General features: G+C 38.6%; 1 protein-coding gene across 1 annotated transcript in view; it reads left to right on the forward strand.

Annotated features, from left to right (window-relative positions):
• Positions 1-9,930: 9,930 nt before the first annotated feature.
• PLCH2 (phospholipase C, eta 2) overlaps positions 9,931-26,598 on the forward strand; it is a 44,578-nt gene continuing 27,910 nt past the window's right edge. Inside the window, exons 1-7 of the mRNA XM_009320559.1 lie at positions 9,931-10,066; positions 10,423-10,666; positions 11,215-11,344; positions 16,953-17,123; positions 20,228-20,321; positions 23,997-24,200; positions 25,295-25,415. Of these exons, the coding sequence (XP_009318834.1) occupies positions 9,931-10,066; positions 10,423-10,666; positions 11,215-11,344; positions 16,953-17,123; positions 20,228-20,321; positions 23,997-24,200; positions 25,295-25,415 (1,100 nt within the window). The remainder of the gene's footprint in view (positions 10,067-10,422; positions 10,667-11,214; positions 11,345-16,952; positions 17,124-20,227; positions 20,322-23,996; positions 24,201-25,294; positions 25,416-26,598) is intronic.

Here is a 26,598-nt window from a genome sequence, read left to right on the forward strand (position 1 = left end):
TGGGTTCTTGCCTTCTGTGTAGCAGTTTTCTGTCGTATGGGTATACGCTTCTTAGCATTTTACAGAAGAAATTCTTCCGCCTCTGGTGACAATTAGTTTGCAGTCATCCCGCTAAATTACTCTTGAAAGATGCCTTAGGAGAAAGGAAGACTATTGCTGAAGTGTTTGAATAAACAGCAGAACATGACAAGAGTGTATGTAGCATTATTGCCACCGTTGACCCCTAGCACAGACCCAGTTTGTTTTTTTCTTTGGAATTAATCTGTGGTTAAACTCGTGAGTCCAGCCTAATAGAAGAACTCTGGGCATAGGTGGTGAAATAAACAACTTCTAACTGAGAGTGAATCATCTCTAGAATTAACTACACTAAAGCTTTTTCAAACTGTGAAAGGAGGAGTAGGAAGCACTTAATGAATGTGTTTTTAAACGGGCAATTTGTGTTTAGCTCATCAAGCTAGAAGTGTATTAGGCTCCTTGTACAGATCACAGATGGCAAGAGCAATTGTATATTGTACTTAAAACTTAGTGTAGATTAAGAGGTTGTGATAACATAAATGACAGATATCTGTATTTGGAGTTTAGTGGATGCATTTCAAATGGAATGAGGTAGTGACAGTGCTTTTTAAAAATTAATCCTTACCTGCTTTTATCTCTGTCAGTTTTCAAGCACCCTCGCTGTTCCTGGTTTCTGTGTACAGCGTTTGTTCTGTACAGTGTAGCTGCCTGGCTTGTGTCCTAAGCAAACATCTTCTTTGGGGTTGTGTCAGTTTGGAAAGACATTCCTAAATGGGTTTTGAGATGGAAAGATGCTTCTTCTTCTGCTAGAAGAAGAAGAAAGCACTTTTTTTTTTTAACCTCCTTTTTTTTTTTTTCCTATAGCTATAACGTGTCACCTAAATCCCTTGACTGGATAGGGCAGAGCCACGGCTTTAGGATTAGTGCGTATGATGGATTTAGGATTTCAAGCAAACCTGTGTTGCTGTGTTTTCATTGTATCTAGTTTTTACTGCCTAGAGAGAAATGTTCTTTCTTTTATCAGGCATGTCCATTAAAATACTGAGGAGAACCTTCTGAGAAAAGATGAAGACAGTTACAATGATATTTTGAAGAGCTGTACGAGAAGAAAATGTGGTTGTTCTTTTTTTTTGACCTGGAAAGAGAATGAAGAGCTTAAGCAACTGGACAGATTCACAGTAAAAGGCAAGGGTGGCTCAGGAGGGCAGAGAAGGGGAATGGATTGTACTATTAACTTTGTGCTTATTTACTGCAATGGATATTGTTGATTGGTTTTGAAGAGCAAGTAGAGTCCTCAGCAGGAGTGGGACTTGCAGATCTGTTAGTAATCAAACATATAAAAGAGGTACCTCTATGTAGGAATTGCTGTCAGAAGGAGGAAGTGGCATGGAGAAGCCAATAACTGTAAATTGGTATAATGTCTTGGTGGATGCCTAGCAGCTGGTAGGAAAAAGAATATCATCGGGAGGCCTTTCTGTCCAGAAATGGATTCATCTGCATGCTGTCTTGCCTCACGGCCCTGTCTGTGTCCATCACGTGTCTTTAAAATGTTGAACTGAAACCCACCCAATCCTCAAAAATAGATACAGGTACATCACATTGAACAAAAAGGATTTTGCTGGGATTTTAATATTCTAAATCTGGACAGGGGAGGAGGCCTAAATTTACTGTGAAACTGCTCTGTAACAACCTGAAAAATACCACCGGATTTTGGAAATCACAGATTATCTTCTTTTTTCCTGATAATATTTTTATGCTATTACATTGAAAATGTGTACTACAGAATCGTGATCTCTACTAAGGCCTGCAGTGCTTGTATTCAATTCTGAAGCTGCCCTTTGTCTCAGGTATGGATGCCTCAAAAACTCCCTTGCTTCAAAATAAATTCTCAGTGGCCCATCTGGCTGAAGAGTTTTTCTGGGTTGGTGGCAGCATCGTAGCTTCTCCGAGATGGAAAATCGGCCATATTGGTAAGATGCAGGCTGAATACCTGCCACTTAATTGAACAAGATGGTATCATCTTGAAAGCTTTCATGTTTAAATCTTATTTAGTGACAACTTTGTCTAGCAGTAGCGTGGGGGAGTGGAAACGAAGGAAGAACTTGAGACACAGGCCTAGTCCTATGTTATTTTGCATGGTTGCTAGTGCAGTTCTTTTGGTCTTCAAGAACCTCTCAGTTAAAATTTCATTATTGATTTCTTTATATTCTTCTGGAAAAGCAAATGCAAAGTTGTACATTTTGACATGTGCGGACCTTTCGAAATTTTCTGTTGCATAGATAGAATCTATCTCCCTTTCCATACCCACAGTAAGATAGGTTTGCTATCTGCCAGAATTTGTATACCTCTTAACTCTTTTTTTCATGCAATATTTGTAGTTTTCAGTCTTTGAGCATTTAGAAGTATCTCTGTTGTTTTCTTCCATAATAGGTACTGCGCTCTTGAAAGGTTCTTTTCTGAATACTGATATACAATGGCAAAATCCTTAAGCTTCACTACCTATCTGAGAAGGGCCCCTTTTTGCTTCATAGCAGCCTTTCTTTTAAATAGGTAATAAAAACAGCAAACCTAGTTGGCTAGAGAAATGAGATGTTTCCTGTTCTAGTAAATGCATTTTAATAGCAGTCTTACTGAGCCACTCATGTCCAGTAAGGAAATCTGCAGTGACCTTGACCAGAACCACCTGTTGCCTTGGAAGCACTTTTTTGTCCTACTCGTCTGTCAGCTTCACCAATCAAAGATATTTTTTAACAAGAAAATTGGAGGTATAGATAGCTTAGAAAATAATGGGAATTTTTGCAGAGGTTCAGAAATGCTATCCTACGCTGCTTCTGCATTTCCCTGGATCCAGATGGCTGATGGAGTCTCGGCCGAGAGATGGAGAGCTGACAGACTGACCTCGAATTAAGCACCTAATTTCCACAGGATTAAGAGCATCTCTTCTCACATTAACATCTCATTTATTAGGCGTTGTGCGCTTTAAGGATGGGTTCAGTCTTGCATTCTCTCTTGCATGCAGCAAACACTGTCCCAACCATTGCTGGCAGAATTATACAGAAATTTTCTTTTTCAAAGATACTTTAAGATTTTTTTTTCCAATGAAAAGAGTAGTAGAGAGTCCTGAAATTTAGCGAGGCTTGAGTCAGTGAGAGCAAGTAAGTGGGAGAAAGTTCTTGCACTAGTAATAAGATGGTTGGTTTAGAAGGTTGTAGGCTGTAGGTATGCAAAATGAAACAAATGAAGATTAATGAAGTTGGATGTGGTCTGTTTTTTAATTGAATCCTGGCATAATGATGCGAATCAGCCTGCTGTACCTGATCTATGAACACTAGACAGAAAATACCTTATATTAACTTTTGATCATGCCACTCACTGCATGAATGTCTCCTTTTCTGTTTTGGGTTTTTTTTTGTTCTGGTTTTTTTTTGGATGGTGGTTTTGGGTTTTTTTGGATGGTTGGGTTTTTTAATTTGGTTTGGGGGTTTTCTGTGTGTGTGAAGTAAAATTCACCCAGTAAGAACAGTCCAGTTTTTATGTAAGAGAAAACTGAACCAATATCTCCCTCAATGAGTTCATGTTGTAAGGAAAAGACTGTACTTTAAATATGTAGTAATAAAGAATAAATAAATATAAAATAACTAAATAAGTAAAGTTTAAAGACAAAAATAAGAAAAGATGGTTTGCTCCATTATGAACCACAGGATGCTAAATACCCTATGTAACAGAAGTTGGTTTTAATTGCAATTCATTAGATTCGTAAGGCAATGTGTCAAGTAGGAATTAGTACTAATGTATTCCATTAGCATAGGTGCCTCTATAAGGAACAAAACCAGGTTGCTGTAGCCAACAGTTAATGTTAAAGCTTCTATGATAAGACCATTACTTGAGTGAATGTCTTCAGGGTCAGAAGTGACATTCTGGGAACGTTTATTATGAGGGTGGTATGATGAACTGTCATGGAGATTCCTCAAGCTCACAGAAATCAATTGTACAGTTCGTATGCAGAATTTTCAAAATATCTTCTAATTCCAAGACTTTTCAGCTGAGCAGAATTCCCACCACACTGTACTGGATATATTATATATATTACCTATTTTATATGTTTTTATGTTATTATATTTATATATTGATTTTTAAAAATATTTGATGCCTCCTGTTAAACCGAAACTGGTATTCCTGGCAGGAATAGTTGGAGCCAGTCAGTTCTTTGGTTTACCTATTGATGAACCAGTTATAGCTGCAAAACCATTTCCAGTGAGACTCTTAAAAAAACATAGCAATTATTATCTCTTCAATGGATTTGCAGTACTAAATGTGTGACAAGTGTGGGAGTCCTCTGTTTGTGTGTGGGAAAGCTGTTTTGGTTTGGTAATACTTCAAGGGAACAGCTTGCCCTTATAGTGCACGTGTACTGGAGGGGTTTCTCTAGGATCACAAACGTGTTGCATCTTCTGGAGGCCCCAAAGAGAAATAAGCCTCTGAAATCTATTTCCCTCTCCTTATAGTATTTAGAAGAGCAGTTGTTTTAAGCATACAATCAGGATGCATCTTGTCAGAATCTGTTAACAGGGCAGAACTCAGCAGAGTTGTGTGATGCTGGCCTTCTGACAGAAGAGACCGGCTAGGGCCAAAGCTGTATGACATCACCTGGAGCTGTATGGAACTTTGGACGTGAATCTTTTGACAAAGCTGGTCCGTGTATAAAAATACTCAGTGACTCAATCCTTCTAATTTCTTTTCATCCTCACATGCTAAACTACTCCCACTCCTTCACACATTTACATCAAACCCAGAAACTCCTAAAAGACAATAATGCTACTGAACCATAAATAATTAATTAGCAGACATTAGAACATCTTTCTAACAATAAGCATGAAATTGTGCTCTTTTTTTTCTTGTATCAGGACAAATTGTAGGGATTTATTATTTGTGTAGTTTTGTTATTTATTGTTACTTTAAAACTTTTTATAAACATATAAATGTTACTATGAACTATGAAAAATCACTTTAAGTCTTTTTGCTGTGTCAGTCTAGTGTCACTTTGTAAGAACACAAGAATGGAACTGTGGTCTACGTTTCTGTTTACTGCTCTGCTATGACATTGCTTTTTGCCGTAGTACAGAGATCCATCTTCTCTCCATGACTGTATTTTGTCCAGATGCAAACTGAGGCAACTGATTAGATCAAAAGAGAGCTGAACCTCAGGTGAATTCTGCAAAAAGGTACTACTGAAGTGCAAAGTATTATTTAACCAAGAAGAAAACTTGGTTTATTATTAATTAATTATTATTAATTAAAGCCTTAATTGAAGATAGTTAGGAGCCGTTTCTTCCAAAAAATGTTTCATTGCAAGACTGAGGGATTTTTATTTGAAGTATAGAAATGAATCCTTAAAGAAGATATCTGAACAATGGTAAGGAGAAGCAGTTATACTTGTCTTCTCATCAGTGTGCTATTCTCATTTACATGCTGTGAAAGACTTCAGAAGAAAAGACTTTATTTTTTGTTTTATATAAGTACCACTATGATTTTTTTTTTTTCCTGCCAGTCGCTCTAGTTCTCTAAACTATCAGTCATGCAGGCAGGTAAGGGTGTATGTTTCAGCGCACATGTGTATGTAGAGATGTGGAGGTGCACTGTTTCCCCTCTCCATCTCAATCTCCCGGTCTTTGTCTAGCTACCCCTAGCCAACGCTTCTGCATTACCTTGAAGGTTTTCCTTCCCGTCATGTTGGTAGGATCCAGAAAAGCTATTGTTCTCCTGACACAAGAAGGAAGACATTTCTTGTGCTTTCCTTTCCTTGTGTCACCAAAATCAAAAAGATAATAACAGGTACTTAAAACAAGTATTCAGTATGGTCTGACCATTCAATTGCCAGGTACGCTGAATAGAACTGAACTCAGGTTTGTGTCCGGAAACTTTAATTGCAATTGTGCATTGAATCACCAAAGAACAGTCCAGTGTCCAGATCAGCTGGAACTGGCAGCAGAGCAGCTGCTGAGGTGCTTGCTGTACGCTCTGGGTAGGTTTCGGTGAGCAATCCTGCAACAGAAATGAACAGCTGCATTAAAAAAGCTATCCAAGGGTGCTCGTTAAAATTTTAACAGCCAGGAAGTATATTCTAACTTCACGTAAAAGCAAAGTAAATGTGTGTTGCATAAAGTGTACTTTTATTTTGGTGCTTCTTTATTCTGCTTCGTAACAAGTGCAATCTTCGATACTTCTCTCATTTCTGCTCTTTTCATTTCTTCATATAAAATTATTTACTGCAATAACTTCCAAAGAGGAAGCTGGAAACGTAATGTGGTTTGAAGGCTGTGTGATTAGTGCTAATAGAAATTTTTTTTATTAGCTATTTTGACCAAAAAATTTTCTTCCAAAAACCTATAAACCTTGTGAAATTAAAATAAGTTCAAGCTTTCCATAATTGTTATCTCACAGTAAATTTGAGAAGTGCTTATCTTTCTTCTGAATTGGAATGAAAGCAGATATTCAAAAGATTGCCGTGTCGGGGAAATGATTGCGCCGAGTTTGAATCCGCTTTGGATCTGATCTTGTAGTGAATTCCAGTAATGCTTCTGAGCTGTAGCGTGGCATTTGCTTTTATGACTAATACCTGCTGGCCACATTGATTTCATCTGAGGACATCTGTGATTGAAGCCGAGGGATCAGCTTTAAGAAATAAAATGTTACATGAGGGATTATCTTGTTCTTAATTTAACACCTTCTTTCTGTAAATATTTTATTAACGTAAACAATGGACTCTACAGAATTGTGGATTTAAATTTAAATTTTCTTTTATTATTTGTAATCTGTTTTCAAGTTGATCTATTTAGTTGAACCTTCTTTTCCTGAGTAAATTAATTGAATTTGTCTGAATATGAGCTCTAAAGCACAGGAACGTCAATGATTTTTTCCATTTCTTTTTACTCTACCTTGCTTCTCTTGAGTGTTTTTGCTTTTGCCTGAGAGGTAGACTTGAATCACCCCAAAGAATTGTGTGGGTTTTGATGCATTTTGGAATACATGGAATGAATGTTTTGGTTTGGACACTGTTTCATCTATAATCTGTATGTAGAGATTGATAAAAGAGGAGCCTGACCTCAGAATTTCCTTGTATTTCTTTATCAACCTGTACTTACTAGAATATGTATTATATGTATTGGTTTTCATTCTTCCATTCAGAATCTGAGTAGTAATTTACACTTCTCATCTCTAAGTCTGAAAAAAATATATAAATACGTCGGACATGGTAATAGTTTTAATTTTACTTAAACAGACCAGGCAGAAAAGCCACAGGAAAATTAAGTCACGGGCTACGCTCTGTCGTTATGGGAAATAGATTGGAGACCTGGCAGAAAATATGAGTCTGCATCCATTCCTGGGACATAGCCAGTCGCTAACAGTTTGCATTAATGTTGTCAGTCTTAGTTCCTTGCAACAGCTGAATTTCAAAAGACTCTCCTATTTGGGCAGGCATGGCCCCAGCCTTGCTCCCAAGGGCTTCAAATGCAAAAGCCTCAGTTTAACAGCAGTTCCCAAGGAAAGGGGAGGAGCCCTGCTGAGACAGAGCAGAGCTCTTTGAGGGAGCTTCTTCTAAGACTTGTTTCTTTGAAGGCCACTGGCTGCACTGTCTGTAATGCTGCCAAATCCCCGGGAGGGGAACATGTGTTAAGGGCCCAGAGACAAAGTATAATGTAGGTGAAAGGCCTCCTCCTAGGAGAATGTGGTTTTAAGTGATTTGGAAGAAGAAAAATCTGTTAGGTTCTTGCTACATCATCTAGAAGCAAATTTGTAGGATCAGTGACTTAATCCATTGAAGCAATGGGAGGAAAAGCTGATACTCCATCTCAACTTTCTAAAATTACTGTTTCTAGAATTTACTATTTTCTTTGGTCTGGATGGCAAGTAAAAGTGTGATGTAAACAGCAGACATGCAATGCCTTTGTGATGACTCTGTATGTAATGAAAATGGGCATTCTTCCTTCTGGAGAGAAGTAAATGTTTGGGCTATAAAGTTTTTTTGTGGTTTGCAGAAGTCCTAGTGTTGTTCTGTCACTCTGAAAATGTCGGTTTTTTACTAAAGTAGCTTCAAAATAATGTTGCTGATAAATTCAGCTTAGCTTTGCCTCAGACTCTCTTGTGAAAGATCAAAAATTTTCTTTACAAATCTGGTTTCCTTTTTGCAGACATATTGTGATACCTTGGTGTTAACAAGCAAGTTAGGAACGTTGTCTGAATTTCCTTGTGCTTATTCTAGAAACTGATACTTGATAGTAGTTTGATTTAGAGTGTGATCAGAAGGATATTATTAGTTCAGCTAAATGCCCCAAAATAAGTGTGCTGCTAGTAATTCTATTATACTCTGCTTATTAGTGTGTTTTTAATCTGTTTTATGTTTCATCAGTCATGGGCATTGGCAAATGGTGGCTAAATGTTTATGAATTAGGAATGAATGCTAAAATATAATTACATAGATCCACTAAGCATTTTAGGTCCTAATCTTGTAACTGCTTTAAGAGGGAGAGGTGTTTTTCTGAGTTTGCTCATTAGGTTTGTTCGCATGCTGGGAGCAGCTTATCGGGCTAAGTATTTGTAGAATTCAGCTTCTGAACTTAGGGTGCTTATGAGAACGTTACAGGTCTTCTATGGCACCAGGTTATGGGCTATGAATTCAACTTTGTTAGCATTCAATGTCATTTCTAACTCAGTCATAAAGAACTATATTTAACTGATATTTCGGATCCGCTTTAATACAAATGTGGGAATTTACTCATAGTATATGTTATAGGACAGAACCCCCCTCAGTTATTTATTCATACTTATCCTTGTAGTATCCGAGTGCCTTACACAAAACATTGATCAGTGCAAATAATATCTGCTCAGTATTGTTCTTTCAGCTTCTTCCCAAGAAGAAAATTTTGGAATCTTTTTAAGCACAGCAAAATACTATTTATATTACAGAAGGTAAATCAAAATAATGCCCCCTTCTACCTGTTAGGATTTTTTGTTTGGCTATACATTTCCCTGACTGGTGTAGGATAAAATTATTCTGTTGTTGACCCTAACTGACCTCTTACATTCTATAAGAATGTAGCCTTTGAAGCTGTCTTCACCTTTGCAGTCACACACTGGATTCTAATCACCTTCTTGCTGTTAATTTTTAAGGCAGTGAAAATGGTTTAACTCTTAAGTTGTTTGTACATAAAAGCCTTTGAATATTTTTAGGGTTCCTAGAATACTTTTGATGACCAAGTTGGGTAACTAATTTTTTTTTTTTTAAATTGGATTCTGGGTAGACGGAGTGCAATCTAAACTGCTTCATAAGAAGCCATGGTACTTCTAAATGGTGCTACTGCTGACAGGAACTCCAGAATTTACAAAGAGGAATGTAAAAAAAAAACAAAACAAAACAAAAAGAAAAACCTTGTTGAAGTTATGCCACAAAGTTACTGGATGTTTAAGAGGCAAACATGTGAGGCATAATGAAAACAACTCTCCTGATGTGAATGGAACTGTGCTAGTTTTTGCTGGCCAAGGATCCGAGCTTCCAGGTGAAATTTCATACTGTGTCCAGCACAAGTTTTACATGTTGTGGGAGCTCAAATTGAGCATTTGGGATGGTCTTAAGAAGGGTATGTACCTTGCGCCAATTCCAACATGTTTCATACCTATTAATATGGGAATGAAATCTTTCACATTTACAGATAAGTCCACAGTTGCCAAGAATCTTTCTGACCTTTTGATTTTATAACCTGATCTCTTACATTAGACAGTACAGGAAGTCTTACCCTTTGACTTGAACTGTTAATTGGGCAGCTGCTTGATATGTTTTCTTCCTGTAAAGGCAATTTTAAAGGGAGCAAAGTCTGACTTACTGATGTCACTTTATTTCTCTCTTCAGTGGAAAGATGTATGAGTTCCATGCAAGCTGGTACCCAAATGATCAAACTCCGTGGCAGTTCCAAAGGGTTGGTCCGCTTCTATTACTTGGATGAGCACAAATCATGTATTCGCTGGAGACCCTCTCGAAAGAATGAGAAAGCCAAAAGTGAGTGTCAACCACAGAACCTTTCTTCTGATTCCTCCTAGGGTCGTGTCATCTTATAAACAACTAAGCATGAAGGATTTGGTTCATTCACAGGTGATCAAGAAGAATGTTGTACTTGAATTTAAAGGGCAGTAAATGATTTTATGATTAATAGTTTATGAAGATTAAGTTGCTGTTGTTAGCTATGCAGGTTGCAATAGTTGTAGTATGTTGTAAATGAGTTGCAGATGAAACCCGTGTGAATTGGGGACCTTGCAATGTGAGGTTTGGGCCATTTCTTTACAGGATAAAGGCATTCTGTCTGGCCTAGGGCATGCACACAGTCATTAATGAACTATGTGCTTTTGTCATTCCAGTTTCTATCGACTCTATTCAGGAGGTTTGCGAGGGGAAGCAATCGGAGATCTTTCAGCGCTATGCCGATGGCAGTTTTGATCCCAACTGCTGCTTCAGCATCTACTATGGAGACCATATGGAATCTCTTGACCTGGTATCTTCCAGTGGAGAGGAAGCACGCACCTGGATCACAGGGCTTAAATATCTGATGGCAGGGATCAGTGATGAAGACAGCCTCTCAAAACGCCAAAGGACCAGAGACCAATATCCTTCTTATACTATCTGAGAGTATTACCCAGTGGTGGAGAGCTATCAATAGCATAGGGATTCCTTTAAGTATTTGTTTTGCTAAAAGTAAGCACTAGGCTCAGAGCTTCAAAGTGGTTCCCATTGCATTCCCTGTTTCCAGAGACAGAGAGGAGTCTTGAAGAGGATTGTTCTGGGCAAGATTTGGATATGAATGACAGGAGTGGACTGAAAAACATACAGGTATATTCTTTCATCTGTTACTCCCTGTGTAAAGCTGTCCATTTCATGTGGTTATACAGGACAATGTGTGATGCAACATTGCAGTTTGCTCAGAAGTTAGTTCTTCTGTGCTGTAGTATGGGTAAATAGCATGTGTTGCATGTTGAGCATAGCAAGTCTAGAAACTGTTACTGAAATAACATGAGTAGAGTTATATATTACCTTGAACTTTCTTTCATCCCCAGCCTCATATACATTCTTTCCTGACATGAAAAAAATCATATATACATAATGTTCAGTAATATCCCGTGATATTCCATGCTGTTCCTTAACACCTGTTCAATGTGGTTGAAGCAGACATTTGATGAGGCAGATAAAAATGGTGATGGCAGTCTGAGTATTAGTGAAGTGCTCCAGCTAATGCACAAACTGAATGTGAACCTACCCCGACAAAAAGTCAAGCAAATGTTTAAGGTAAGAAATGAAAATGTATTTTTTTCTAAAAGAACAAGGGTTGAGCTGCTGGAGAATTAACATGAAACCTAATGGGAGAGATTGTAAATACTTTGGCAGCTGGTTTATTTCCACTCTATTGAGAGATACTACACAGTCCATTTGGTAAATTGAAGGGAGCTCCAGAAACACATCATAGATGGTTATTCATAGAAAAAGGCATTACACCAGGTACCTTCTGGTGTTAGATAACGTAAAGACACACAGTACGAAGATTGCTTTTTTGCTATACTTGTTGATCTGAAACTCAGTCATGTTTCCTCCTCTGATTACGTCCTCTCTAATAAATATTATCTAGTAAAGCATCCTGGTAACTGGTACTAATAAAATATCCAGTATGCAAACTTCCATATCTGTCATGTTTTTTGCACTGCTAAGAGCTATTTGTTTGACAATGTGTTCTACTGACCTTGACCCAATTTACTGGGCAACTGAACTGTGGAGATGTGTATGCTTTCATAATCAAAAAGTCTGTTGTGTGAAGGACCTAAGCAGAAGTTGAACCAATAGTTTTCAGCATAGTGAACTACCATGACTTCTGCACTACACCGAGTCAGGGACATCTCAGCGTAATTTTCCAGCAGCTCTGGTATTTTAAGGAATGTTCTCTTGGAGAGGCTGTGAGAGACTGTTTTAGAGAAAACTAAATACTGGAATTTCAGTAGCACTGAAAGGGATCAAATACCTATCTACGAATGGCTTTCTAGACAGTCTAAATCTGTCCAAGGCATTGTGTATAGCTGAATACTTAAGTTTTGCCTAACTTAAAGTAGAGAAATGTAATAAGCCAAATTTGACAAAACTGAAGCAGGAATAAGTGAGTTGCCTAAGGTCACACAAAGATCTGTGGCAAGGCAAAGGTAATTCTGTTGTTGGTGCTTGAGGACTGACCCATCTTTTATTCTAAGCGTTTACTGAGGTTGTGCAACTCCTGGTCAGTTTGCAATCAATTTAAGACTGATTAAAGATTTCTTAAAGTTCATGTCTTCATTTTTCCAAAGCTTTTCTTCTTGTTTTGAGCAATTTTTCCTGGTTTGATAAAGTACTTATGGAATGAAACTGCCTGGACACATTTTTTTCCTGTTGCTGTGCAGCTAGAAGACCACTTTGAAACAAGTAGTCCTTTTGGTATTGCCAAAGTGTAAAAATTAATTTTTTATTTTTAATCTTACTTTTAATGCACTAGGACAAGAACATTAGAAACCTTCAGTCCTATGAAACAGAAACCTGAAATCATATCAGTCTACTTGGAATCATTTTACTGATTCATGCTAGTGAACGATTGCTCTCATTTTGACATGATCTCTGCTCAGATGTAAATATTAGGCTCTGTTTATCATTTAGGAGGGCTCTGTGCCATTCTTCTGCATTTAGTATTCCCTAGAGAATTACCTACCTGTAAGCAAAATTGATCCATATAGAGAGAGATGGCAAGAAATGTAAATCCTAAGCTTCAAGGTTTAGACGGTGTTAAGAACCTTGAATGAAAAGCACTTTTGCTGGCAACAGCCACTAATTATAGAATTGTTCCATTGCTAAAGAATAGTAAAGAATAAAAAGAAACTGTCAGCTGAGGCTTTATGATACAGTTTGTAAATCTTGTGCAAATAAATTTTAGTATGTGGGCACTTGTTCTTTAATAAACTGCCATAATGTTGCACAGCTCGGTGAGTCCCATGTGCAGGCCTCATGGAAACGTGGTTTCCTGCACAGTACAGGTAGCTTTGTGTGGGATCAAGGAGAAGTTAAGAATAGTGGCAGTCAGCATGACTTTTGATAAGTCAAGTATTTTAACATGAAACTGAACAACAATTGGATATGTACAATTGGATGGGTGATTTTGTATTCAGTTTGGACGCAGAGCTGTCATTCTTGTATTGTAACCTATTCCTGAGAAAAGAAAGGGAGGCAAAATTATCTCTTTCCTTGGTTAGAAACCAGTGTAGCCACTGCATTTTGCCATGGACAGTCTTTATAGACCCACTTTATGGCCTCTGATTATGGCTTCCTAACTATAGCAGAAGAGTGTTAGAGAATAAGTTGGGGAAGGAGTGTAACTTTGAAATCTGACTAGTTTGGGGAAAAAATGGGCCTTGAAAGCTTCCTTCTTTTCCATGGCTGTATGTATTTATTCTAATGCCTCTGGGTTGAAATATTTTTAACTTACATCTCTTTCTGCTCTTTCTTTCATCCTGCTGACAGCTGATGCTGAAGCCTGCCTGGTTGCATTTTATGTGCAATGTAAATTCCTTTGTGGGTCCGCAGTGGTAAAATATGCTCAAATGGAGCATGGAAAACAGGATAACGCTGCAAACCACAGCAACTCAAGATTATGGGGAGGGAAGGAAACGCTCTTGGACAGTTTCCAGTAATCAGCTGATACAGGTTATCCTAGCGTATGCATCAGGCTAATATTTTACCCATCATTTGGGTGCGTTGTTCCTTAGGAGCAGAAAATCCTACCAAAAAAAAGTTTGCAGCTAGGGGCGAAATTTAAACAGAAGTTTAGAAATAGAGTTAAAATACTTGAGCATTTTTTCTTTATGTTACTGAATAAAAGAGAAATAAAAGGTTTGTAGCACACAGATGCCCCAGGAAGCTGGGTGCTCATTTCTCTCGGGCTGCTCTTACTATGCCAGCCCTAATTTTGATTACCATTTTCTGTTTCTGTTGTATAAAATTTATGTGGACCAGAATGAATTTTGAAAGTAGATTTGTGCATGCTGTTGCACACTATTGCATTATAACACCACAGACATTTCCAAATAGAAAAAGAAATTTTTAAATGCAATGAAATGCTAGTCACCAGGAACTTGCAAATACCCTGTCCTTTGCCTTTGCTTTTGTTTGGGAAAGGAAGAATGTCAGTTTGTGTCTTTCACTTCTGCAGGTGATAAATTGTCTGATTGATGGATTAAGACCTGTATGGTTATGACCCTAAACAATTTTACATGAGACTATTGCATTAAACAGCAGTTTGTGCAAACCAGATGTCTTCTGCCAACTGAAAGGTCTTTAAATACCAAAAGTACTGGCTATTGGGTTGAATGGTCATAATCCTATCTCTGCAAGAGTATGTGCTACTGTGTTAGGTCCTGCTTGTTTCCGTACACAAAATTGTTACCTCTAGGGTGCAGGCTGTACCTTGTGAGAGTATTGGAGGTGAGGACTTTTCAGCTATTTTAATTTTTCTGATGCAATGTCTGGACAGAGTATGTACGTACCTTAAGAAACATAACGTACATGTAGGTGCCTGAAAATCTCACCGTTGGAATGGCAGCTGTTTGAGCACTGCTTCGTGTTTACTACAAAGTCATGCAAGCCTAGTGATTGCTGGGTTTTCAATAATTCAGTTCTGGGACACATTCCAGGCTCAAAAGCCTTTGAGAATCATGCATGTACAGCCAGAGAAAACCAAGGGTTTTTACACGTTTCTTTTTTTCTTCATTTTTTTTTCTTTCATACCAGCAAATACTAGGCTCACGGATATAGCTCAGTGAAGAACTGAATTTAAAAACTCATTGAAATTAGTAGATTAAAGTGACTGTCTTTCCAGGATGAACCGTGAGGCTTGATGCAGGCTAAATAGAAGAGACTGGGTAAAACTTTCCTGGGAAAAAAAATTGTGCTTATTGTATGCTGTGTTCTGGTTTTCCTGTTTGTAATCAATGACAATTACTACACATATTGGGTGCTTTAGAAATGCTATTAACAAAAAAGAATAGGTTTGCTTTTTCCACATGCAATGCATAATTGAAACTGAGCTGGTCTCAACTGAAAATATAATTGCTATTTGAGAGCTTAGAATCAGAATATTAAGCAGCCTTGAAATTAAAAATCAAATCTCTTGGTTAATGAAATAGCTACATCAAGTATTTTAAGATATAATAGGGTAGATTACATGTAGGTCTTGAAGCAAGTTACACTGAATATTAATTTTTTCTAGTTAAAAAAGTAGTGTGTTGTTTAAAAAAGTCTTGCCATAGTTACAATGGGAAAAGCCGTTTTTATTAGCTACTTCTTGCTCATAAATGCATTCATATTTTCACCTGGAGCTCATTTCTAAAGGAGCTTCATCTATGACTTCATGACTCCTCATTCTTCCAGTCACTTCCTCCACAGTAATGCCGGCTTCAGTGTTGTAGCTGATACAGGCTCTGAAACTGCTGAGTGTGAGACTGGGAAAGACACAAAATAGTGAGGTCTATCAAGATTAAAGAGCAGGGAGCAAGTGCAGGGTGTCCTTTGTGAACAAGGAAAGAAGAGGCTGTTTGTGTAAGTTTTTAAAAATCTCTGTGGGTGCATTAGAATAAATTGCAGGGTTATGGCAGTACTTCGTTCTTGGGCAAATAACTGTGAATTGATGTCAGCTTGCCAGGACAGAAGTGCTTTGTGAAGGCTGCTCAGTGCTGCTGTCCATGGTTGTGAGAGCTTATTATCAGCGTTTTCCTCAACTGCTACAAGTGCGCATGTATGGTAGTACGTGAAGGAAATTCAGTGAAAAATATGAAGATTTGGTAAAAACTTGCCTGATTCATTTATTTTTTAATTTTGGGGCTTGAAATGTGCTTAAACATGTCTACAGTGAAGGTGAGCAAAGCAATATGCTGACAACTTCTTTTCTGAGAACAAAGTAGGGAGTGCTGGAGAAGCTTTTTTCCACAAAATATGCAAGTATTGTCTATCCTGTTTGGGAAACATTGCAGCTTTCCTTTTTCATACTTTCCCCTGGCAGAATTTCTCATTCAGTTGTTTGTGCTTCTAGGAACAGGCTTTTAGGAAACACAGTAATTCCGTAATCTCTCTTCCAAATAGTTATATCATTGGGTGGATCCCATTGTGATCAGACTCTCACAAGATTTCTTTGAACAAATTCTATCTCTGCTGTGTGCAAACAGTAAGTAGTATTGCTGGTACAACTGAGGGTGGTTTGGATCACAGGCTGGGGCACCTGACCCCAAAAAGTAAAGAACCAAGAAACGTACATGTTGTAGGGGATAGATATACCAGAGAATATAGTGTCATTTACTGATAATTTTTTTCTTTACTTGCAAAATTAGTATTCTTGCAGATCTTATTGGTTTATGGACATGGATTTAACAGATATCCTCCCAAATCATGAATATAAAATTAATTTCAAGATGACCTGGGTTCTAATGATCTTCTTAAGAAAATATGAAGGGGTAATTCTGCCAGACGTATTCATGTTGTGTTCTATGTTGCAGGGTGTGCTGTCTTACTTCATTGCCATAGATAGAATAAATACTTCAAGCAGGGTTCCCTGTGGAACAATAAAGACCTTCAAAGTTGTTTCTTGGCTCATGCACTAATGCATACATTTAAGAGGTTCAAAGGGGAAAGCTGTGCAAAGCACTCACATGACAAGCATCAGCCTGATAAATCAATCTGTTCTAGCAGGTCATACAGTGAGTAGCCATGCCAGGCAGCATCAACCTGCATTTAATTTCAGTGTTGCTTTTTTCTTGTGCAGCAGCTCGTTTATTTAAAGTTTGTTCAAGCTATTGCTGGGCAAGTGGGTATCTCATTGCCTTATTGCTGTGTAATACAGGAGGCTGATACGGATGATAACCAGGGCACACTGGGCTTTGATGAGTTCTGCACCTTCTATAAGATGATGTCAACACGACGTGATTTGTACCTGCTAATGCTCACCTACAGCAACCACAAGGACTACCTAGATACAGATGACCTGAGACGCTTTCTGGAGACTGAACAGAAGGTAGGCCCAAGCCTACCTTCCCATCTGCATGCCTTTCTGTTTGCTGTTGGGGATGCATTGCCTTTTAAAAGGGGTGGGAACTTTGTTGTCATACGCGTGAAAAATAGCAGTTAGATGCCTCTTGATTTTCATCTTACAGGCTGGCATGACTATTTCTTGAATCTTTTTGCTCTCACTACCTGTTTTTTCTGTAGGCTCTTTTGTTGTGCCCCTAAATATAGTCTCTACAGTTTCTTTCTTTTTCATGGGTTCTCTTAGGACAAGTCCATCAATATCTGTCTTTTCCCAGTATTCAGTACCCTCATGCAAAGATGCTGTTTCTGGCTCTGCTTTTGGCTTAGTGCACAGTCCATGATGAGAAACTGAATTATTTTGTCACACTATCTCAGTTTGTGAAGTGGAAGATTGTTTTTGAAGAACTGTTGAGAGGATTATTCATGTCTGGGAAAGTTTTTTGAGGATAGATAGTAGTACATATTAAGTTGTCTCTTAGTGCTTTATCTCCATTGCTGGAGTGGGTCTTAAAGAATCTTTTCCCATTTCGCTGATTTGAAACAGGCAAGTGTTTTTGTCTGACAAACCAGGTCATGTGTATATGCCCTGTATAATAATATGGGGCAGGGGTGGTGGTGGCAGCAGCCAGTAGGTAATGATAAGCATGATATTTAATGTTGCTCATGAATCTGAGACATTTTACAGCTCTTCAGAGATGTTAAGTTATAGCTTCATAAGCTTCGCTATTCAGGTATTGAAGTGCACCTATACGTTGTGCTTATAGTTGTTTGTGCACATTCAGCAAAATACCAGCAAACTACCAGCAAACTATGTGCTGTATTGCAGTAAATGCTATCCAGTTGTGTTACTGTATTTAACAAGGGGACTAGCCTACATCAGTCACATTAGAAATCTTGTCCATCGGTCACTTGTGCGCATTGAAGTTACAGAAGTCCATTTTCTGACAGTTCATATATGTTTTCATGAAAAAAGGAAACTAGTATTGATATATTCTTATTTTCTAATGGTAAAAGATAAAAGTTTCTTTGTGTCTATGGTGCACCACATACATGCCCACTGATCTGCTTCCTCCATCACTGTCTTGAACCTTTATGGCATTAGGAATCTTTGTAACCAAGCTACCTGGAAGCCTAACACTTTTACTCCTATCCCAAATACTCCTTGGTCAGAAAAAGTTTGGGTCTTTCTGGTACGTGGTAATTTGGCAGACCAGAAAATGGCCAGGCATCTAATAGCTGTACCCTGAGGACATTCATCCATTGGAACAGGTTGCCTGGAGAGGTTCTGCAGCCTCCATCCTTGGAGGTTTTGAGGACCAGACTAGGTAACGCCCTAAGCTAACTGATGTGACCTTGTAGTTGACCCTGCTTTGAGCAGGATTTTGGGCTGGATGTCTTCTTGAGGTCCCTGAATGATCCTACGATCTTTCATCTAAGACTTGTGGAAAATTCTGAAGTGAGGAAAAATAATTGGACAGCAAGATGCAGTCAATGCAGGAACAAATGCATTGACTCATCTTTGCCTTTTTCCTGTCATGATCTCTTTTGAAGCTGCATGCCTGTAAGTCATAAATCTCCATTGGTTTCAAAAGTTGTCTAAGGAATGAATGAATAAGAAAGGCACCTCTCTGGGCAGTTATCTTTTTAGGTAAGTGGGGTATGACCATTTCATTGGTCAATCAGTCCTCCAGGTGGTGAGAGGAAGATGAACACTAGCCACAGGACACAAATCAGCTCAGCTAATCACTGACGTAGACAACTCATGCCTGTGGGGCCTCTCTCCCTTGCCTAGTGCTACCCTTTCTCATACAATATGTACAGGGAAAACAAGCATTCATTTTGTGTGTTTGAAGCCGTACCAGAAAAAGCTATTCTGCCAGAGCTTTTTCTTTTGAACCAGCAAACCTATAATATATGGGCAAATAAAGGGTTACGTTTATTTTCTTCCCTTTCTTTTACATTTATTTATTAGGTTTTAAATTACCCCCAGAAAAGGCATTGATCTGGTAGCAGATATGCTGGTCATTTCATTTCCCCCTAAGCAAAGGTTCTATGTTGCCAAAACAGTCATCAACTTGGTCACTTCATTGGCAGTCCCCTCTGGTGACAAGGGCTGTGTTTTCGTGTGTCAGTTACAGCATCTGATGGAAAGGATTTGCTGGACCACTCAAGACAGGAATATTAAGTAATAGCAGGGATAATAATTCGAGGATAAATCAACAGTAAAGAGCAGGAATATTAAATAATAGTGTTAAAATTGAATTATGAAAACATTCCAAGGTAAATAAAGCTACAGCTTACCATAAATGGCCCTTTTTTTATAAATGCTAACATTCACAAACATATATTTCCCTTTGTACTCTTTCCTTTTTCAGTTGAGAATGCAAAGCAACCTTGAAGTTAGCAGATTTCCTCATGGAGCTTTCTGAGATCATTATGTCCTCGTTCTTTGTTACCCTGCTAGTAACTGATTTTTCTGTCTGCTGCATAAAGATGAGCCATTTTCTTGTTTTATTTTAAAGTAAAAACCCTTTGATAATGAAAACTAATCCTTTAATCCTACAAGAGAAGAAATCCCATTGGTTTGTGACAAAGCTTGTTCTGTTTCGATGCTCTGTGTGCCTAATAACACCCTAACCAGATTTGACCTACAAAGCAGAACTCTGTCTTTATCGACTGTCATCAGGCAGCTGCCAATAGGACAGAAAGTTTTCACAAAGCAGTCTAATTCTTATCTGGCCTGACACTGATTGACAGGAGTGAAAATCTCACTGGGTAACTGGAAATCCTTAGTACCGCTATGGATGAGTGGGTGGTGAGGCACTGGCACAGGTTGCCCAGAGAAGCTGTGGATGCCTCATCCCTGGAAGTGTTCAAGGCCAGGCTGGACGGGGCTTTGAGCCACCTGGTCTAGTGGAAGGTGTCCCTGCCCATGGCAGGGGGGGTGGAACTAGATGATCTGTAAGGTCCTTTCCAACCCGAACCATTATATGGTTCTGTGATCTGGCCAGTTGTTAAACTGTACACAGAGAAAAGAGCTAGGAGAAGCTGTGACTACTAGTTAACACTTCATTTTTGCTACTTTTACAGATGATGAATGTGACTAAAGAACACTGCCTGGAAATCATCAGCAATTTTGAACCATGCCTGGAGAACAAGAAGGAGGGAGCTCTGGGGATTGATGGTAAGCTGGCTGGTGTAGCTTTTGTAGGAAAGAGGCAACTGTTTAAATACTTATGAGAATATTGCATTGGTTTGCATAATATGTAGTCATAGAATTTTGGCATGTTGTATAGAGTATGCTTTTCAGTAGGGTGGTTTTTTTTTTAGTATCTATTATTTGCTGAGGAACCTAAAGGGAAATTGGTACTCTTTGGAAGATTTTTAAAGGTACATCATGATGAAGCAGCAGTCATTGAAGGTCAGCTGGAGCTGCGTGTGTCTTTATCTGTGCTTTTGGAAAATACAGTAGAATTTAGTTGCATCATTCCTGCAGGTATTTTTGGAAATCCTTTAAGTTTTAATAAGAGGGGTGATGTGATCCAGAGTAAACATGTGAAGTGGGATGATAAATGAAATTTGTCTAGAAGCATGCTTTCGTGACCTCTGGTGCTAAAGCCTTTGCTCTGAATATAATGATGCTGTACCATCATGATGGTAGCTGTTATTTTGAGGACTGATTCTAAACCATTTCCCCCAAATAGTAGATCTTCTGCCACATCTTATTGACTCCAAGGACACATTCCTCAGGAATTAGATTCTGTGCAAATGTTCTAGGACCTTTTGAAAATCAGCCTTGTCCATTTCTGCGGGTGTGTTGTCATAGTGAAAAGTGGCAAAATATAAGTTCAGTTTTGTTTACTGCATGAAGAAGTGGGTAGTTTCTGGTATATTGTGTAAGGTTTTTGGTTTTTTTTTTTTTTTTTTCCCAAGAAATGATGGTTGCTTAGGACAGATTCAGGTCTCTTCTACTTTCAGACTAAATTTTCAATTTATTTTAAAGCTTATACTAATGCCAAGGGAGTGTAATGGTTGACATACTCATGTTTTTATTTTCTGGTGCTTTACAGTCAGTGGCAGTCACATAAATAATAAATAATCAGGTTCATTATCTTGCCTTCCTCATAGCTAGAAAAGTCAGACTAGGCTTTTCAAACAATTGTTGTTTTTCATACTGGAAAGAAAAACTTTTAAAAAACTAGCCTGACATATAAAATTGCTTTGCCTAAGAATGGATGATAAAACAGTTGATAGTTTATGGGTTAGAATTAGAGAGCAGTCCAAGATGGGTGACGTTCTGCTGGGTGTCTGCTACAGATCTCCTGATCAGGAGGAAGTAGAAGATGAGGTTGTTTTGAGACAACTGGGAAAAGCTTCACGTTAGCAGGCTCTGCTCCTTATGGGAGACTTTAACCACTCCAGTATCTTGCTGGAAGTGCAACAGAACGGAACATACCTAATCTAGAGCTTAACTAATGCAGGAGACTTCTGGAGTGCATTGTTGATAACATCTGAACAGAGGTGACTGAGGAGCTGTCAAGGGGCACACTGCTGGATTGGATACTGACAAAGAAGAAAGAACTGCTTAAAAAACATATATATATCTCTCTCTGCATGCATATACATGTATACACATGTGCGTACACACATGCAGAGAAGTTATTCTTTTCTTGTTTTTGTGTGTAGTTGAGACTTTAGATCCCTCTTGTCTTCCAGAAAACAAACTGAGTGTTGCCTAGAGAGACTGAAATGCAACAGCTATGGAAACTGAAGCTGTATGTTTACTCCTCAAATTGGTACAGCCCAGACAAGAGCATCCTGCCCACACTTAGAGGCACTTCAGTAGTAGTAAAATAATAGTACAGTGTTCTTTGCCTATTCATATTAGTTCATGTGTCTGTATTGCCTTGCGTCATCAGCTGTGATGGCTTGTGTCATGAAGCACCTTGGACTGGCCTGTGACAATTAGCTCATTCAATATAGTCTTGCAAAAAACCTCTTACCTTCCTCCGTTGATCAAAATAAAACACTGTGTCAGTTTGCATTTCCTGAGTGTGTAAATACTGGAGGTCAATGGTACACACTGCCAACAGTATCTTGATTCATTCATATTTCTTCATCCTAAGGCTGATAGATCCAGTTAGTGTGAACTCATTATAACAATTTTGATATTATATTTCAACAAGTGCTTAAAGCAAACAACAGTGTTGTTTAAGAGGCTGCCTTAACAGTGGTGTGTGGAATTAATCTTGTAGCAGCTGATTGGTTTGTAGTAAGAAGAAATGATTAATTTGCCAAGAGTCATTAGCTGTATGTTTGCTGACATACACTGTGCCCTATTGATTTTTCATGCTATCTGCTCTGACTTGGTTAGTCTTTTGTTTTTGCTCTAGCTGTATTACTGGTTTGCTAGTTGATCATGATATGTGCTTCAAGAGACTCAAATATTAGGCTAGACTGAGGTTCCCTAGCACTGTTTCCTAGTGTATTGTTCAAAAAGTTTTGGCTGCTGTTTGTATTTATCAGCTCTTTTCCTTTAATAAAACTTTCATCGACACAAAATATAAAGCCTATAAGAACCATCATAAAGGTGACATTTTATCGTAAATTCTGTTCAAGCTCAATTTCTCTGTGTTTTGTAGACCGGTATTCTGAGACTGATTTTGAGGACTGGACTTATTTTACCTTGTGTAGCTTTAGTGAAACAAAGCACCAGTCTGTCACAGTCAGAGAAAAGTGTGTTAAAACTTTTAGAAGTTTGGCAAGATTTTTATATGGGGGCTGTTTTATTTATGGAATAATGAGTGAAATGTGAGGAGAATTAGAAGTCTTGAAGCAGAGACCTTTTGAATAAAGGCATCATCACTGTCAGCAGCTGTTAAGCCAAGATGTGAATGGAAATCTTAGTCTTTCATTGGTGGTGAATGAAAAGAATTTTGGGGAGACTTGAAATGGAAGTTACAGTTTTTAATGTTAGTCCGTCTTGTGAAAGTGTCTGTGTATATGTGCACAAAAGTATACCGGTGATCTGAGAGCAGCAATTTCATACAAAGATAAAACACATAACTTGCTAAAACTTTGCTTCTGAACAAGACTGGTGATGCAATACAGAAATTGTCCAGGTGATGTAGTCTGCATGATTTGCAAGCATCCCACTACTTCAGAAAATAAATTCTTCTGGTAGCATCACTGAAAGTGCTACAGATAATCGATGTTTTGGTGTCAAGTCTGGAGTATTACAGTGAACTTCAGTCTCATAAAGTGACAGTGATGCAATACTGCCGATCTCTCCCATCCACAACCACGTTTGTGCATGCGGTGTCATATCAAAATTAGAGACTGTTGCTTGTACAAGCCAATGTGTGTTGACATTCTTCTTGTATTTTCAGGAGAAATAGAGGAGGGGAGAGTATCTCCCTTGCTTCAAACTGTGTTGGGCCACTGGTAACTCTCTCTAGGCAGTACAATACCACGTACCTTTCAACTCATTTCACTGAGGAGCAATGCCAGGATATGACCACAGATCTCTGGAGGCTTTTATTTGTGAAGCAGCTTAATGTCCCAGCAGAGTCTTTTGACAAAAATTACAAGCCTAGAATGTCAGGTTGGGTTAAACAGACATATTTTTTTCAGGAAAGGCAGAGCAGGGAAATGTACAAAGCAACTAGAAATTTCTTGAAAGCAATAATCACGATTGGTCATTGGGACAGTTGGGATGTAGTGGTGTTATTTATTTATTTATCTTACTTGTTCATGAATATGTTGGTGAACGTAGGGATGCATTTTTAGGCTCATTTTAGGAAGGCTACAGCAACAAAAAGGACAAAACTGTATTATTTATAGTATTGTTTGTTTACAGGTTTCACCAATTACATGCGGAGTCCATCAGGGGACATATTCAACCCAGAACACTACCAAGTGAATCAGGACATGAGTTATCCTTTGAGTCACTATTTCATTACCTCTTCACATAATACCTACCTCATGGGAGATCAACTGATGTCCCAGTCTAGGGTGGACATGTATGCATGGGTGCTACAATCTGGCTGTCGTTGCGTAGAAGGTAAAGATCAAAAAGGAATCATTAGTAGGCTCTGTAGTTTTGTTTCTCCTCTGTAAAGGAAGACTCATGGCTTCTGCAGAAGACATGGTAATTGAGTAGAGGAAAAAGCCTGGTAAAATGGTGTCTTCCCTTCATAAAGAATAACAAAATGATGTTGCCATATAATGGGTAAATTTCTTGAGCATGGAAATAAGGCAGACATTCAAAGAGTAGTGTCATTGGTACTGAGGGGAAAAAAAAAAGTAAAAATATTTTGTAGAGAGGATACTAACATTCAGTAGAATGTATTGGTGTATATACTTTCTAGCCAAGTGTATGGCAACCAAACTGGCAAATATGGGAGAGTTCCTGCTACACGTAAGAGGAAAGCTGATATTCTGATAAGGGAAGTAGGGTTCTATTATGTGAAATGTTGACAGTCTGTGCAGTGACTAGGAAACCTTTATGTGAAATCCCTTCTGATGTTTGTAGTGCCTTTCTGAGACAGTACCTGTTTTGTAATCATCTTTAATATCCTGACCATCAAAGTGTTTTCACAATTTTTCATAAGGCCAACGTTATGGTTTGCTCAGGTCAGATTGTGGACATGCCAACGGGTGCTTCAGAGGAGTAAAATATTTATGGAAATATGATTGTAAACAAGTATAAGGTTAGGCAAAATCCAAGGAGGGCTAGAGATGCCTAAGTCTTGGCTTTGCCTGCAGTGCGAGAAGCTTGGCTAAGACTCTGCTTTCCTTTTCAGGTTTAGCAGTAGTATAATGAAAGTAATGCTATGCTATGTCATCTCTCTTCCTGTCGTAATACTCCTCAGCACTTGTTAAAGGAGATCTTTTTTGCTTGGGGCTTTCTCAAACAACAGGAAGAGTCATCTGTACACGGTAGAATGTCAAGGCCGGGAAGTTTCATCAGAGGAAGGACGTTCAGCGCAGTGAGGAGGGAGATACAGATGAAGGGTGGGAATGAATCTATACCCTGCTTTGTTGGGTACATGTCTGGCTGGGTTGCTGAAGGGAATTGCAGGGTCTCATAGTCTTCCACAGATGGTGGCCCCAGATGTTACTTGTCTGATGGGTGTCATTGTTTCTGTTCTACAGTTGACTGCTGGGATGGGCCGGACGGTGAACCAATTGTCCACCACGGATACACTTTGACTTCCAAAATTCTCTTCAAAGATGTGATTGAAACTATCAACAAATATGCCTTTATCAAAAATGAGTATGTATACAGTTTGCCAACTTTTGAGTCTCAGGGCTGTAAACTGGAGTGTTCCCAGGCATCCTTGTAAAGGCAGTCAGTGAAAATCTAACCTGTTTCTGCATGTGCCAGACAGAATTCTGAGTTGTTTTCTGTAGGGAGAAAGCCTTCAGAAAGAAATAAGAAGGCAAAACTGACTGAGTCGGGGCATTCTGTACATAGTTGTGGGGCTGTCTTTATCCCATTCGTAGAAGACAAGAGGATCAACATGTTCTGACAGTGAATGTTTTTAGTGAATAGCTGACAGTTTAACCACGTATCTCTGGATGTGTACTCCAGTGATGCCAAGGTTACACTTGGTTGCTCCGGGGATAGGAAGCAAGTCAGGCAGCAAAGGAATACAAAGAGACAGTAGCCCAATTGTGGAGAAAGCAGACTGAGCAAGAGAAATAGGTTATTTTCCCTACCTGTTCATTGCTCAGGAAGTCAGAGAATTATACAATGGGAAGTTTCATATACCTTGGCAGTACTGTCCTCCTCCTGAGAGTCAAAATGTGTGTGTCAACCTATCTATTTTTTTTTTTTAAGGTAAATTAATTTATTTCTGTAAAAATTTTCCAGTAGCTTCTCCGAAGCAGTCCATCTGCCTTCATTAATAGAGCTAAACTTGCACTGAAATTTCAGCCCAGGTAAACTTATTGTGAGCCTGAAATTTTTAGAGTTTGCCTGAAGACATGGTAAATAAATCAAAGGAAAGCTGGCCAGCAGAATATATGGCAAAGCTTCTGAAATTGTTGCAGCTCTTAAAAGCTTTACAGAAAGATTACCTGGGACCGCATTACAACTTATTATTTGTGGTGGTTTATTTTCTTGATAGGTATTGATGCTCAGTCAGAGTTTGGTACTGAACAAAACATATTTTAGACTTGCAGGTGTTTTCTTTCCCAGGATAGGCTGGAGGCATAGCTGTTGGTAGGCTGCAAATTCAGCTAAGGAGCTAGCTTCAGGCAAAGCTGGGAATTTAACTATAGTCGTCAATTGGGAAAGTTTTGTCCTGCAGGCATTGTCTGGCTGAAAGCCTCATTTTTCCTGATGAGGAGCTAATGAGGGCCGGATGTCAGGATAGACATCTTTTTATTCATAATTAGTTTTTAATTAATGAATCCCTCATAATTCAGCCCTAAAAGCCTGCACTGTGTACTGG

This window comes from Pygoscelis adeliae, unplaced genomic scaffold (genome assembly GCF_000699105.1).
Source record: "Pygoscelis adeliae isolate BGI_AS28 unplaced genomic scaffold, ASM69910v1 Scaffold213, whole genome shotgun sequence".
NCBI lineage: Eukaryota > Metazoa > Chordata > Aves > Sphenisciformes > Spheniscidae > Pygoscelis > Pygoscelis adeliae.